At 46.2% G+C, this 16,477-nt stretch overlaps 1 protein-coding gene across 4 annotated transcripts in view; it reads right to left on the reverse strand.

Annotated features, from left to right (window-relative positions):
• The window catches only part of PTH1R (parathyroid hormone 1 receptor), a 113,030-nt gene that overhangs the window by 19,115 nt on the left and 77,438 nt on the right, over window positions 1-16,477 (reverse strand). For 3 of the 4 annotated variants that reach the window (XM_068673178.1, XM_068673177.1, XM_068673179.1), the window contains 3 exons: window positions 5,646-5,740; window positions 2,609-2,795; window positions 448-601 (listed from right to left, as the gene is read on the reverse strand). In XM_068673178.1, the coding sequence (XP_068529279.1) occupies window positions 448-601; window positions 2,609-2,795; window positions 5,646-5,740 (436 nt within the window). The remainder of the gene's footprint in view (window positions 1-447; window positions 602-2,608; window positions 2,796-5,645; window positions 5,741-16,477) is intronic. The other variant, XM_068673180.1, reaches the window with a different exon arrangement.

Here is a 16,477-nt window from a genome sequence, read left to right on the forward strand (position 1 = left end):
AAATGGCTTTCCCACAAATTGCAGGCTTCTCCTGGTGTTCCAGCACTCGTGAAACCTCAGGAGCTTTTTACAGTGACTGAGATCAGAGGTAGGAAATCAGAGCTGAGGTCTGCCGTTGGGAGCAGATGCTCACAGCTTCACGCAACTTTCCACCCCCTCCAGCACCGTGCTGGGTACTCAGCTGGAGGCACTTGGCAGAGCTGGGGATAACTCAGGGAGTGCACTAACATCAGCTGGACTGATCCTTCCAGAGGTCTGGGAAGTCAACACCACAATTTAGAAATGTTAAAAAACTTCACCACGCGGCTCACCTGCCCTTGAAAAAGCCACCGTGTCCCTGATGCTCACTCTGCCTATGTCCCCTCCCCTGGGTCTACATTTTTTGCTTCAAAGACCACCTGCAATAATCTTCTGATGGGTCAGCCGTAAGGAGCAGCCATGACTTACCCCAGCCAAATAATGTGAATCCCCAAAGATACTTCTTCTCTGAGAAAAATGCCATGAAGATGAGGCTGTGGAGATAGAGCCCTTCCACCAGGATCCAGTAGTAATTGGTTGCCAGGAAGTAGAGGAAGAAGGTAACCGCTACTTTACAACCCACCTGCAATGACCACAGAAAGACGGGGTTATGCTAAAACACGGTGTGAAATTCCTGTTCTGTGTAAATCTGTGATATTTGCCAAGACGGGTCGGGAAACAAGAAGGAGAAAGGGAAAAAAGAGATCAGAAAGCTCTGTTGCAGGGCTTTTACGTGGAGGGGAGTCAGTGCGAGAGCAGAAGAGATGAACAATTGGGAAGGAAGCTCCTCAGCCTGACTTTATGTCTCCAACAGCAGGTGAGCGGGGAGAATTGGGCACAGGTGGGGAGGTGGTGACCTGAGACTCTCCCCCAACCCAGTGATGAGGGACTCACCCGCTTTTTAGAGTTTCTGGGTTTCCCCTTTTCCCCGTGTAGCCTTTAAAGCAGCTTGCAGAAAATATTAATTATATACATGTTGTAAATAAAAGAGGAATTCTTATTCCATCCAGCTCTTATGCTAATCATTTGCCAATCATAATGGATACGGACAAATTATATATATATGTACATATATATATATATAAACATGGACACATATGCATCTATTGTCTTTTACAAAGTGAAATGGAATAGAATGAAGGTCAATTAAAAGAAATCCCCATCCAGGTTGAGCAATAGCTTATATATTCACAAAAAATCACAGTCTACCCGCACACAAAGAGCGGCAGGCAGTAACTGGAAACAAGAGAAATAATTAATTGTTGCCTTCATCACTCGCTTGCCTTTCAACTCAGCAGAATGGGAAATGCTGTTTAATTGCTAATATTCATATAATGTAATACATTATCCTAATTATTCCTAATAATGAGTCCACACCAAGGAAAACCAGAAAACAATGCCGTGAAATACTTTGTGTTCTTTTCAAATAGGGAGTGCATTGAAGCGCGCTGAGCGCTCCAGCCAGAGACTTGCCAAATTAATTAAACGGATCTCTTAAATGGGAAGAAAACATGATTGCAAATTTCCATCTGGGGAGACTCGGACACACAGAAGGGCACTTTGCATATGCTGATTTTATGCTTAGACATAACCCCTCTCGTTCATAACCTGAAACAACATTTGGGGACGCGCCGGAGCAGAAAGTAACTGGCCAAGTGAGTGCAAAGGGATCTGTGCAGTAAAAGCTGACCTTGGCCATTTCCAGAATGGGTCCTAAGCTGGAGTCAACGGGCACAGCTCCCTGAAGGGGTCTGTGGCATGACAGCTGTCTTTGGACAGCAATCTAGGGAAGTTTGCCGTGGGACAACTGCTGCGATTGCTGCCGCTGTATGAAACCCAGACAATAGGGGTGTTTGTGGCCAGTAGCACGGGCTGTGAAAGGCACTTAGGAAGCCAAGTTGAAGACACGGGAAAAAAGCTTGTGCTGTGGGCTGCAGTGCCACATTGCTAGAGCTGCTCTATTGGCATGCTTGGACTAGCATGGATTTCTTTTTTTTGGGGTGTGCATTGAAGTTAATCCTTGATCTTAGATAGTGAAAACCTTCCCCCTGTCTCTGTAGCACCCTGCAGTGTGTGGATGAGAAGCTGCCACGTCTAGGCTCAGCCCTGGGAAATCTGTGACGAGGCCAGAGATGAGGAGAGCAGACAGCTTCAGCAGGTAGGGAGAACTTCAAAACCTGAGGGCAGGCTTCACCCCCACAGGGACACGGACAGCGCAGATGTCTCCATCTGAGCCTTCTGTGCAGTGACGAGACACAAGTACCTCTTGAGCCAAGTTCACCTGACCTTGCTTTAGTTTTCACTCTGGGATGTGGTGAATCATGCTCTTGACCACTGGCTGTGCTGACCAGAAACACCTTGAACCAAGGCTGTGCTCTGTTCTGGCTGCCAGTCTGATGGCACTGACGTTACAGCACAGCAGTGCCTCTGTGGCTTCCACAGAGAGGAGCTCCAGGTCAAAAATCAGTCACTGACCCATTGCAATAAAAACGTGTGATGGTTTAACACACCACCGAAAAAAGATGAGGCGTTGAATAGAAGGGACAGAGGCATGAGGTTTAGAGGGGCTGGCTGCTCTGGCAATACTCACAAACTGTGACTTGTCTGCTGGAGGTGCTTCAGTAATGGATTTCAGGTCTTCCTCAGAGATCCGCTCCATCTCCTCCAAAGCTGACCCAGAGTACAAGACCGCGTCCTTCACAAAGATGCTCATGGCTCTCAGCATGAAGGAGACAAACAGGTGCATGTGGATGTAGTTTCTAGTGCAGTGCAAACGCCTGGTGTGGAGGAAAGAGAGAAGGGTTGGGGTAATTTAGTCTGTCTGTAGGACATATTCAGCGTCCCCTCTGCTTCTGAAGACCCCCAGCTCCTCTCCTCAGCACCGTGCCACCTCTAGCAGCGCTGGTGCCACTGCTGCCCTGCACTCCCAGTTCACCCACGAGGCTGGTAAATGGTTTGAAGCCTACTCCAGGGGGTTGGCTGCTGCTGGCTCTGCATTAGGACGACACAGTACCTCTGCTAATTTAAGCTCCTCTGTTTCTGACTGAGAACTTTTGGCAAGAAATTAAGATGCATTTTGCTTGTATTGGGCCTGGGTAGTGAGCATGCCTGCAGTGAGGGGGGCATATGGCATGCAGTCCATGCTCAGGGTGTGCAAACCATGAGTGCAGCGTGTGTGCAACGAGGTTGCACCTGCAGGACACTGCGTGCACAGTGCATGTGCACCTGGAGGCAGCGGGACGTGCATTCGGTACGAAGCACACGCACAGGGCGTGCAGGTCTGAAATAAAGATGAATTTCCATGAATGCAGTGGGTGTGCAGTTCCTGTGCAGGGGGTGTGCGGTGAGCATGCACCCAGTGTGCAGCGCACGTTCAGGGAAGGTACAATTCATGTGCTGTGCGTGTGTAGTGTGTGCAGGGAGTGTGCACACGTGCACAGTGTTCAGTGCGTGGGCAATGAGCGTGCATCAGGCATGCAGCCACTTCCAACATGTGCAGACATCAGGCAGGATACGTGCACAGCACTCACTGAGACTAAAGTGTGCATCTGCGTGTCCCTGTCACTGGTAAATCGATCCCTCCAAGAAATCCACCCTCCTTTTAGGGTTAAATCCTGCATTCAAAGACTTCACACTTGTCTGCACTTCGTGGGCTGCAAATAAAATGAGCTACAAAAGCTACGGAGCTTGTGGTCACTAAAAACCTTGCAGAGTTCCTCGTAGCATAAACTGCTTATTTTTGTGCCCACTCCAAATTCCATCCTGGGGTTCGTACCTGGACTGTGCTGGGCTTTTTCCTCTGTTTGCCATTACAGACACTATCCATTGCTTGGACATGTCAAGCAGTTTTGGGGCCCCAACCCAGCAATGGCTGTATTGCAGCTGCAGGTGAATGACCCCACAAATGCTGATTGTAAAGCGCTTTAAGGTCCTTTGGGGGGAAAAGCTGGATGGTAAGAGGTGAATTAGGCCTACTTCTATGAGGTATGCTTTAGAAAATACAATCCTGCCTTTGGGGAGAAAGATGAGCTAACTGATATATTTGGAGTCCCTTTCCTGCCTCTGGTACCTGGTTAGCCATGAATAAATCAATGAAATGATTTATACCTTCTTAAATCCCCAGCTCTAATACAGAAATAAAAATACAAGTGCACAAATAAGATAAATAATAAATAAATAAAATAAATATATATTTTTTCCCTCTCCTTTTGGGGAGCTTGTTGAAATAATAGCATCTGTTTCCTGTACTATTATAGTACAAATTAAGCCAAATGGAGCTGTTGAGGTGTAAATGAAGACGGGCTTTGCTCCCTGCACTTGGAATGTAGCCAGTGCATCTCTGGATTACGTATCATCTGGAATAAAGCCTGGCTTGGTTTCTGCTGCTGCTTTGATCCCTGGGACAAAGATGCTCCAGCGTAGTCAGCTGTCTAGCCTTGGCTGTGAGGTGCTCTGGCTGGGTGATGGAAGAGAGAGAATGCCTCCTGAAACCAGGAGCACTCATGCATTTGGTATTTTAACAACCTTGCCAGTGTCCAGCGGGAAATGGAAGAAGGGGGAAGGTCTGAGAGGACAGGAATGTGGTGGCCTTTGTGGGACATGGTCGTGTTTTGGGACTACACCATGCCAAATGACTCCAGGAGGGGTCTGCACTGGGACGCTCCACTATCCACAGAAATCCTGCCATCCGCCTTTAGCTCACTGCTGAGAGATTTGGGCGGTGACAGAGCCAAAGGCCACACATTTTATTGCCAGTGGCATGTGTCCAGGGCTTAGCCTATGCTGGTGTGGTGGGAGCTGCAGGGTCCCTCTGCAGACACCACCTGGCTATGTGCTGTGTGGGGAATTTCCCTTCACAGCTGCTGTCTGGGCACTGCTGTCTGCTCTGAGAACTTACTGCCAGCACCTGAAAGGGGGCAAAACTTGTGGCACTGGTCACTGGGGGCCGGGACCCTGCTCTACCTGCCTTTGGTGGCCCAAAGGACAAACTTCCAGCTGTGAACAAGATATTTCATCCTTCCCTTCCCACTTTGCAGCAAGAAGGAGCAAAAGCCAGCTCTGTGGGCTGGATGGTGCGAGTTCAAAATGGTATTTTGGGATCTACGTTCCTTGGATGATGAAGAGGGTGGGCAGAAAATGAGAGTTAGATGGGCGAGTGGCCATTTCTAGCTCCCTAGGGCTCTCCACATGACTTATGTATGGCTGGGGTTCCCTTCTACCAGTCCCTCCTACATGAATATTTCAGATTAGAGTGGAATTCCCCTTGTGAAACCTCAGCCATCTAAAAATTAGCCATCTATGTCTAAGCTAATCATCTGAAGGAGAATTTTAGGGACAGAAAACCCTAGAAGGTCTTCCAAGTGAGACACGTCTCTTCTCCTGTCTTCCCATTTTTTCTAAAGCTGGTCGAGAAAACTCCATTGCAGACAAGGGGAAGAAGTCCAGACATCCCTCCCCTCATCCCCCAAGAAGTTTGACCTAAGTGCCACTACCACAGCCCGAAGCACAGATGCAACCCTGCGTGGCTTGCTGAAGAAGCACACGCCACCCCGGTTTTATCCTTCGGGAAAGCCCGAGGCTTTTCCAGTCCAGCGACAACTCGCTTAGGTAAAAACAGAGCCGCCTACCTGAAGTATCCCAGGATAAGGACAGCAACTGTGAGGGATCCCAGAGAGATGGAGTATCCAACAGTATAAATCAAATAGAGGCGATCAAAGACCTCCTGCAGTACAAATGATGGAAAAAATAGCGTCACATTAGAACGCGTCCTCCTGCAGCGTAACACATCCATGGTAGCAGTACAGAGATTCAGGCTATCGTACCTGCTGGGGGTGTCCAGCTCTGGGTCTGGGAAACCTTGGGCAATCACACCTGTTGTCGTATTGGACATTAGGGCAGCTTGGAAAGGGGTATTCCTCTTTCCTAATGACCCGGGGGGAGCTGTGACTTTTGCAAGGGAATAGTGATGAAGATGGGCTGCTCCCACACCTGGGAGTTTTGCGGCATTTTCATCCCAAAGGAAACCAAAGCGCTTTACAAACTCTCAGCCAAATCCAGAGATCACTTGGCAATTTTTGCTTGAACAAATCGAACCTGGGACTTTTGCTGGAACAGCAAAATTTAGCCATAGGGCTATGCCATACCATTGCTGATTGACTGATGTCCAGGCTGTGGAGTGTCAACCCACCACAGAAAACATGGGGAGGGCATATTTTGGCTCAGGGATGTGAGAAGAACTCACATTTATTCATTTATTTTTTTACTTAAAAAAAACAACAAAAACAACAAGACACTATGACAGTGGTTATCCAATCCAGACACACTTTTATCCAATAAAGACACAGCTTAAGTTTGCCAAAGTCCCATTGGAAAAGGTCCTGTCACAGGAGAACTCACAGCAATTAATCCCGCAGTAATTCTTATCTCTCTTGGCCCTCTATATTTTAGAGCTGGGTACAGAAACTTTGATCTATTCTTTGAGATATTGAGATGCTTTTCTTCATTTTGTAGCTGGGGTATGAAGCTTAACTTGGGGATTACTGAACTGATTGCTGCCTGGAAAGGGTTAAAAGGTCTGCCACCATCCTGGCTTGTATGCCTTTCATCGTCTGAACTTAGAAATAAACTCTGAAGAAACCAACCAATTCAGCATCTTTCTCCTTGCTCCCTCCTCCTCCAATCCCCCTCCTGCACCCCCCCCCCCCCCATCTTTCCCTCACCCCACCCGCTGGGTTGCAATAAAATTCGTAACACTGGGCTCTGAATGACAGCTCTGATTTTGATTTGAGGCTAGAAATGCTGTCCTGGAATGCAAAACCTCAGCCCTATTACATCAGAATCCCCAGATATGTGAATGTTTCTTTGCGGTTTCCATTGGTAGAGTGGTGTGCTTGCCAATATTAATCTAGTGTGTATGTGTGTGCATGTATTTATATATATATTTTATATATATATATATATAGGGGGGTAGTAGGCACTAAAAAGTGAAAAAAGTGAATGTTAGTAGGCTGAAGAGTTTTAGGAATAAAATTTATCTTGTTCCCTTCAAGGCCTGGTGCACATTTCCCACTGCCAGATTAGTATCTTTGAACTGGAAAACATTTGCCTCCATGGTGAAAGCTTTTTTTTTTTTTTTAAATGATTTTTTTTTTTTTAAATCTTACTCTGAGTTTTGGATTCTTGGTAATTCTTTGGCAATTCTGAGGTGTTACTACGCCCAGCTGAACAAAAGCGTCCCTGAGACCCATTCAGAAATTGAACCGGAAAGATCCACGTTCCCATCAGACAACGACACCGTTGTAGCAGCGATGGCCTTGGGAAGGGCCTGCTGATTGGCTGGCAGGACATTTTCGGAGGCTGTGGTTAATTCCTCTCATTAACCACAGGGCCTCTTTTTGAAAGGATGTCGAGTCAGAACTGCCAAGACATACACATGCGTGCATGCATGCATGCTACTGGGCCTGTCTGCAGATGTAGGTGCTGCAAATCCTACCCAGTGCCACAGTGGGGATCCTTCAGGGAAGGTGATTTTTTTTTGGATGGGGGTCTTGGGTCCTTGGGGAAGGCCTCAGAAGGTTTCCCAAAAACGTGGGGCTGCCAAAATGGCTTCATGGGGCAGCCTGTGGGAATGCAGCTCATGCTCGCTAGTTTCCAGGGGTGTTTGTCCTTGGGAATGGTGAGACGTGGATTTACCCAGTAAAAAAAAAAAAAAAGGCTTGAAGGGCAGTTCCAGGTCTCACTCATCTCCTAGCACAAGGGAGGTCCTAGCTCTGTGGAAACCACAATGCTGAATCAGGAAAGGTCCTCCAGGTAACAAAATATTGAGTCATCTGCCAGCTGAAACAACCACCACCATGGTCTGAGAAACCTCTTTTTCAAGAAGAGATGGATGGGACATCAAATAATTCACAGAAGACCACAGAAGTCGTGCATGGCCAAGCCATGGGCATAACCTCCGTCATCTCAAGACGACGTGCTACCCAACAGACCATCTTTAACCAATAGACCATCCTGCTACAGCTGGAGCTGAACTTAATGTCTCTAGCCAACCTGCCCTGAAGACACACTGACCATCACTGGACATCCACTGACCTGGAGTGGCAACCCACCCTTCAGAAATCTGGCCTCACCACCCCAAAATATGCTGTTTCAAAAGGTATGATGCATAACCTGTGCCATTTAACTTGACCCTTGCCAAAATCCTTCACTGTTTCAACTGTTGATGCATGCACACTGAAAAAGAGAAGCTGAAAGGAAACTAAGGAAACCAGAAGGACAAAACCTCAATGTCTATGATTTAGATTATCAGCAAAAGATTGTAAAGCTCATGATACAGTAACCAGATTAGGGAACATCGGTTTCATGGCCAGTGTCTTTGAATGTTGCTGTCTGCCCACTCCATCCCATGCCCTGTTGGGATGAGATCATGTTGGGGAAGGTGTGTGATGGATCTAATCTTCCTCCTTTATGTCTGCTATAGCTTCTCTGTGTCTCTTGCCTGTGCCATCTCCCTGGGAAGTACCCATATTTTCCCTTTCCCCTGCCAATGGGGGCTGCAAATGAACTTTTTGAAGGTGTTCACATGGCTGAGCCAGCCATGGGAGGTAGCTCCTGGAGGGATCTGGGCAGGATGAGGCCCCTCTGATGTGGCTGATCTGGCTTTGGGGGTGCTGAAATGAGTTCCCATCAAGTCACGCACCATGCTTCCTCTCTAGGTTGTGCTCTGTGGTGCTCCCAGGCACTGCTCACCCTAAGGGCCCTTCCTTTCCCCCATCCTCATGGCCTTGCGTTGGATTTGCTCCACCAAACCACAGGAACTCATCTCGTGTGGCCAGGTGAACTGATGAGCCAGCCCACCTGATCCTTCCCTTCCCACCTCTCCCCAGCCATAACTCAGAGACCGATGAACCACTAAAGGCATAAGTATTATTGCAGATGTATTGCGTGCTAAGCCTGTAACCAGAACTCCCTTTTTTCCCCTCCCTGCTGGTATGGTGGGAGACTTCCTCCCTGCTCCCCTTTGCATCTCAGCTTTCCGCCAGCCTGACCTCAGGGTAGAGACTTTACAGCAGCCGAATGGCTTCGGGAGAACAGGAAACCAAAACAGGGCTGGAGATGGCTTCTGCATGAACTCAGAGAGTGTATGGAAAAAAAAAAAACGCAAAATAAACAAAACCCAGCCACCACGGGCATCCACAGGCTGGATGTGCCCCCTCCCACAAAGGTCTCTGCATTCCCCACTCCCTGCGGTTTGGAAATCTTCCAAGTGTGTGACCCTCAGAGCAGTTGGCTGTTACATTTTCATACAGTGCTCAGGGCTGAAGCTGACTCCTAATTTGTCCACTTCCACCGATGGGGAGGTAATTTGCATTGATCTGAGTCCAGAGGAAAACTGCTTTCCTCTGCAGGACAGCTCAGAGCTACGTCAGAGTACCACGGATGGGGTTTGGAGGCCCCATCCCCTGTGAAACCATGGCTGTGCTTTCCCTCTTTCATTGCAGGCAGTGTAGAACAACCTGTATGAAGAATACTTGTGCTCCCTCAACTTTCAGTATGAACCCATGGAGTCACAGTGGATATGGTCCTCCAATTTGGTGTTAGATGTCTGTGGTGTGGATGGCTCAATCAGAGCTGGTCACCTGAGGTCCGGGCTGCTGGAAGAAGGTATTTTAGGTAGAAGAAGGTATTTGAGGTTTCAATTCATTGAAAAATTATGTGGTTCATCACAGGATGGTGCCCTCAGCCACCAGCTGCATTGACTGGGTTGTCACTGACAGTAAGAGGAGCCCAGGGTGACTAGCTCAGATAGAGGTGGTTGGGTTTAGGTAACAATTCCATCCGTTCAAGTCTCAGATGAGAGGTCTAGTCACTCTCAGGACTCAATTTGGTTGTCCTTGCACGTTTCCCATCATTTTGGACACCCAAGGGTCCTGACCGGCTTCAAGCTGGTTTTGCAGAAACTAATGAGATTAACTAAGTCTCATATTCATATGGCATTTCCATGCAGATGTTTCTCATCCTCCAGGACATCTCATTTGACTCTGGACATAAACATAACCTAAGTTTCAGCAGCTGGATAAGGCCTTCAGGGCTTCAGTGTTTGTGTGCCCTGTTCCCCTCCAGTGTCACAGAGAGAGATGGAGGCGACTGGCTCAGACTGAGAAATTCAAATCCATGACTCCATGATTATATGATTTATTGCCTAGGTGGCTGGTGGAAAATTGCATTCTGAACATCACTGCTTTGTGCCTTGTATCCAACTTTCTCCTTTCGGCCTTTTCCTCCCCCCCTGCGTGAAACAATGGCAAGACTGCAACGTTTATGCTGTGAAGCTGAAATGGATCCAGTGGTCTTCTGAGGGGTTGGCAGGCTGCGCTGAAGGGTGGGATTAGCAGTGCATTAGGATAGAAGAGTATGTAAGGACTTTCCAGATCAAGTATCTGCAGAGTTTCGGAAAGCTGCTGATTCAGATGCTGCTAATGACATGTTTGAAATTAGCAGGGACAGCATTTTACTGTTCTGAATGATAAGAAATGCCAGAAAGTCTCTGTCACTGGCTCTAGTCACTAATTTTCTTGCCTCTTTTATTTATTTATTTTTTAAATTAATTAATTAAATACTTATTTGTTGATTTATTTAGTAAAAGGTGTCGCTTAAAAAGCTTAATGGCAGGGAGAAGGAACATTTGCAAAAGGCACAAAATAGCCACTGATTTCCAAAGCCTAAAGAAAACAATTGTGTTGAACATGGCCTTTTGTGATGTAATTCTGTTCTCCTCATCCACAGAGGTGCCAGGCACCTCAGCTCCTCACAGTCTGGCTAGGGACTGGGGAAAGAGTCAGCTCTCAGAGCAAGGCACCTGAATTTAGCTGTTTAAATGTGTCTCCAAGAGTGCTGAGGGTCTATGTTCACATAATAGTCAATGAAGCAAGGTCTTCAAATTAGGTGCCTACACCCAAGTACCAGCTGCTGTGCAAGATGTCTGAGGGTATCCACGTGGACCCCAGACAGTGTTCCAGAAGAGCACGGGTTTCATAGGTATCTGCCAGCCTTGTGCTGATGTTTTAAGTAGTTTAATATATCTGCAATGGCTCTAGGTGCCCAAGTGTAGGCAAATTAATCAGACCTCTTAACTGCAGTCACCAAAAAAAAAACACACCCAAAACCAAAGATGAAAAAGGTGGGGGGAAGTTTACATCTCAGAAGCCAGCTGAGCTCTTGGGATGCCCCATAGTAGCACATATTCCTAAAAGACAGCACTCTTCCATGTCCATGCATTAACTATGGTACACATAGCCACAGGACATCCTGGTGGCACAGACAAAACGTGCCCCAAATCTGCTGTTCACATTAATAGTGGAAAATTCTCCAAATCCCATGCTACAGCCACATGCTCAGAATGCCCCACAGCTGCAAGCTTTTGGAGGGCTATGAGTAGGGAAAATTTTTTCTTTGCCTGCAGCATTTATAAACTGCTCCCAAGCACCTACTATGGGTCAGCAGTAAATGTGGGATATGAGGGAACTACGTCTGACCGTGTGTGGCCTTTCTTGTGTTCTCATGTGAAGTATTGTTATGTTATTGTCAGAAACCACCAGACTTTCTCAGCAGACTCTAGGCATAAAATATTATCAGCAACACCACACTAAAAGGCGCTTCAACATTTGCAGGAACCCAATGGACTTAAGACTATAGACATGAAATGAGGACTGCACGACAAGATTGCTTGCAAGAGTAAAGGTCTCAATGATGCATTTTTTATTCCTACGTATACTTTAAAACAGCTATCCCTCTTTCATGATGTGAATGCATGACACTTTGATGGTATTTCATCTGCGAAGCTCAGTATACACTGAATAAACATGCTTTATGCCATCATTTTGAGGCTACACAAAGTTATTGGCTCTTAAAAAGACCCCAGAGGGCTCCAAGAACAAAGGCCAGGCATACAAGATCTTTGGTCTGAACAATGGAGTTTAGATAAAGCAGCCCTGGACCATGCTGTGCTTTTCCTATTGTGTTTGGTATGTGATGGGGTTCCCGAGGCCTCTCTGATTTCTCTGGGAGCAGTAAAACCACCATGATATAAACAAGCAGTAGGAGAGGAAGACGGGATTGGTGGGCTGAGGTTTGGTCTTCGGATGGTCCATCTTGCTAGGCTGGTGGTTTCCAAGCTGAGCTAACCTCCCAAGTAGCTGGCACATATTCCCCTTCCCCACGATTTCAGTAGATGTCACATTTACCCTTAAGCTCATCCTGGAAAACAGGATGGGTTTGTCCCATTTTCAAAAAAAAAACGTGTTTGGCATACGTGTTTTTTTTGGGGGGGGAGATGGAAATGGAGGAAATTTCTGCTTAGTGAGCAAAATATACCATTTCTTCTGCCAATGTCTGAAAAGGTGAACTGAAAAGTGACCGTGCTGAAGGTGCTGCTGTTGGCTGGCTGTGTGAAAGGGAAGAGGTCCATGGTTTAAGTGTTATGCTCCTCAGAGAGATGTTGCCTTAAATGCTGCCTGCTAATGCCAGGGCCTCACCAGGACTTCCCACATGTGCTGCATTTTATCCAAAGCCTGAGGAGCTCTGAGAAGACAGATTGCCCTGAATCCTATTGTTAAGGGAACCCAAGAAAACATTAAGGAGAGCAGCCAAAGGTCCTTTGAGCCCTGGTGCCTGTCTCCTCCCTGCCTAGGTGCTGAAATCTAGGGAAAAGTGTGAGAACTGAACAAATATAGATAAATATATATATGCACCTATGTGTATATATAGTACCCAACGATCCATCCAGTGATTATGCAGCAGTGCTGAATACCCTCTCCTGATGTTCAGCAGCCTGTGGCTCGGTGACATGAAGCACAGCAGACAGACAAACAGCTGGTGTTTAACCACACCGCCTTCCTCAAAGAGGGAACACCGGCCAATCTGTTCCCCTCCCTTCCCTCGTCCTCCTGTCTCTCTCTAAACACTGGAAGGAAAATAAACAAAGCAGGGCTGCCTGGTCAGGGTGCTGGGGTGGGAGGCCACAGATCTCCGTTCAGAGGCAAGGAGACCTCTGGAAAAGCCAGAGTGAAATTGGGATGGGGGATGGCCATGCACAGCTCTTGGGGAAAGAGCTTGGGAAAAACAGGGAAATAAGATTATTGGAAAATAAGGTTTCTCCTGCCTCTGCTACACTGGCGAAAGGTTGTATTAAAAGCAGAATATGAGAGTTCGAGGAAGCAGCCCGTGGCGGAGAGATGGGTTTCATCAAAAAGAAATCCATCTTATCTTCCCGTGGTGTGCTGCTAGGACACCTTCCTCTGAAACTCCTTCCCATCCCTCACTGAACTCCTGCCTTCTGCAGACCATGTCTGAGAGATGGGTCTTGGTGGTAAGATTGATGCCACCTGCAAAGTATTTGGGGAGACACGCTCCAACAGCCAGCTGCAGCCTACCTGCTCCCCTGGCGAAAGAGGGGACATCAATCTGGGCTGTCAATCCGGCGTCCTTCAGCAGCGCTAATTTTCCCTTAGAAAACAGCCCAAGAGCAATTGCTCACTGGGCAGTTACGAGCTGTTAATTCTCCCGGCTCTGATGGCTTTAGCATACTTTGCTAATTTCAGAAAGCGGTTTCCTTGCTGCTCTGTGTGAAATAATCCTATTTATACGGTTCAGGAAAAGGCAGCGAGAGACACAAACTTTCTTTGGGGCTCTCTGTATACCGCTTTGGTCAATCTTATAATTATCCCACAGTGGCTAAAATGAGAAAACTACACACCTAAACAAACACGCGTGGACATATATATGTGTATGTGTAGATGGACGTGGGTGTTTATTTAGGGCTGTGCATCTGTATATAGAGCTATCTATGGCTATAGGCCTATTTCTAGGGACAGCAATGCAGATATATATAGATAGTCGCAGACAGACATTTTTTTTCCTAATGCTTTCTAATGCATGGCTTCTTAAAATTTTCTCTGGTTACATCTGCTCAGATGCTGTCCTACTCGGAGTAGTAGGACAACATCTGAGTATTTTGATCTCCTTTCAAAATGTTGGTTAAATGCAGCTGTTACTGGTGACGCAAAGATGCTGTTCCCCAGGGGGGGAAATAATAATAGAAAACAATCTCTCTCTAAAGACGACTAGACTATCTTGCCAAATTCCCTGATTCTGACATCTCTTGACATATTTACTTCAAGAAAAAAAAATCAAAGGAAGGTTTATTAATACCAGTGCTTCAGAGCCATGCTTGGGTGTGAAAAACAAGAGCCCTTCCCTGCATTCTGAAAGTCATCCCCCAACCAAGAAAAAAAAAAAAGAGGGTTGTTCCTTTTTTTTTTTTTTTTTTATTTTATTTTCACAGTGCTTTTCATACCGTAAGGCCCAGTGGATGTATATGCATTGCTTCACTTGTTACTAAAATGCAGCTTGTGGCAACTACACAACAGCACGCAGCATCACTGTGAGGTGAGTGCAGGGCTGGGCAGTGGCCTCATGCAAATACAAGGTTAATAATAATAATCATGAATAAAAAGTGTTGTTGAAAGGCTTGTCGTAATCAAAATTCAGTTCAAAAGCTGGGAGAAGTTCCCATTATTCCTAATGCTCTTTGGCCTGGGCAGACATCACTTAGGCAGTACCAAACTGTCCAAGTAATCTGAACAATGAAGGTGGGCTAATTTGCATTGTCATTAAATACCATCATATCCATCTCTGTGTAGCTAGAGCAAAAAAGTAATGGCAAAAGATGATGGAGCCTTGTGAACAGAATAATGATGATAATAACGTTCTTGGGAAGGTTTAGTTAAAACAGTTCATAAAAGTAGAGGTCAGAAGGAGGAGTAATTTTTTCAAGTAGGGGCAGAGCAGTGAACAAAAATGCATCGTGACCTCTCATCTAATGTTTCTCTGGTAGGAAGCACTGCCCAAGTGCCTCATCTGTGAACTGACCACCTTTCTACTGAAGGGACAGACAAATACATGAAATCCAGGGAAAGAGATTTATTTTTTTTTTTTTTTAGTATTTTTTTTTCCAGCCTAGGAGCAGAAGGTCTCTGTTTCTCCTTTCCTTAAGAAATGGACAACTCTCTCTTCTTTGTACCCTTTGCTTTACCATGACTAAGTCTCCTCCACTTCAAAATGAGAGGTTTAAAAGAAACAGCCTCCTTTCCATGGGGGAAATCTAGGAGACCTGCTCAGATGGAGAGGTCTGCAGGAGATGACTCCCACCACAAGACATGGCTGAGAGTGATGAGAAAAGGGAGATGAAATGCCAAGGATCTGATGTGACCTCGTAAAACTCTGAGTGAGGTGCTCAATAACTCCAGAAACTTCTCAGAAACCTCTAGGGCTAAAATAGCTCTTCCCTCCACATGTACTGGGAGGAGACATGTCCTGCTAAAACTGTTCTAAAAACAAACGTCTTCCAGTGCTGAGGAAACTCACTTTGGTATTAAATAGCTGGAGCAGCACCTGGTGAATGCAACCTCGTGTGTTCCTTGACTGCATGATACAACACATGAAAATGCAGAAATATTCTCTTTGCTTACTGAACAACTTCATTCTCTATCTTTGGAGATATTTAAAGTTTGTCTGGGCATGGTCTGAGGCAATCTGCTCTAGGTGACCCTGCTTAAGGAGGGTGTTTGGACCAGATGACCTCCAGAAGTCCCAGCCTCAACAAATCTGTGACTCAAATGTTGCTTCACCGGTGAAGAAAAAATAAAAAAACTATGCTTTGTTTGGATTTAAAATTAAGAACATTCTCCCAAAGGGACTGTGTGTCATTTTCAAGCCTGCTCCCCACCGTGAAGTTTGTGGTTAGATCTTTATCTCCAACTGTCTGAAAATAACCCTTGCTGCAAATGATCAGTCCCTACTACCATATCCCATATCCAAGGAGGACATCTCCCAAATACCACTGAGAAACAGAGATTTCTGCTAAATACTTCACAAATTGTGAATAAAGCAGCAGCTGCACGAGGGTGGAAATGTCTTTCTCTGTGAAAGAAGAAGCTCACACCCTCTCAGGTGACCCCACTGGCAGCCAAAAAAAAAATGCATCTACAATGCACTTGTCTTGAGAGAAGTTCAGAAGCACTGCATAACCACTACCCAGCTGGGCCCAGGCAGAGAGGTGAGAAATGCCAGCTGCTGATTTGCCTGTCATCTAAATGTAAAGTAAGAAAAAACAATGCCCACAGATCTGATATGTGTGCATATATATATATATACACATATATATATATACACTTGAATGTTTGCCCAGGAGCATACCAAACCCTCTCCATGTGCTATGAATCTCTTTTCTAACTTCTGGACTAGTGTCTCTGCTTCAGGATTGTGATTACACCAGAATTAGTTCAAGATCTCCTCTCGCATGCTCATGTTCTTCAGCACTGGACTTTTCCCTCACCCATCTCCAGTGAACAGACCATGTAAAACCTCTGATGCTGTAGCTTATTCCTTGCCACCAAGAGGT

Source organism: Anas acuta, chromosome 2, assembly GCF_963932015.1.
Source record: "Anas acuta chromosome 2, bAnaAcu1.1, whole genome shotgun sequence".
Classification (NCBI taxonomy): domain Eukaryota; kingdom Metazoa; phylum Chordata; class Aves; order Anseriformes; family Anatidae; genus Anas; species Anas acuta.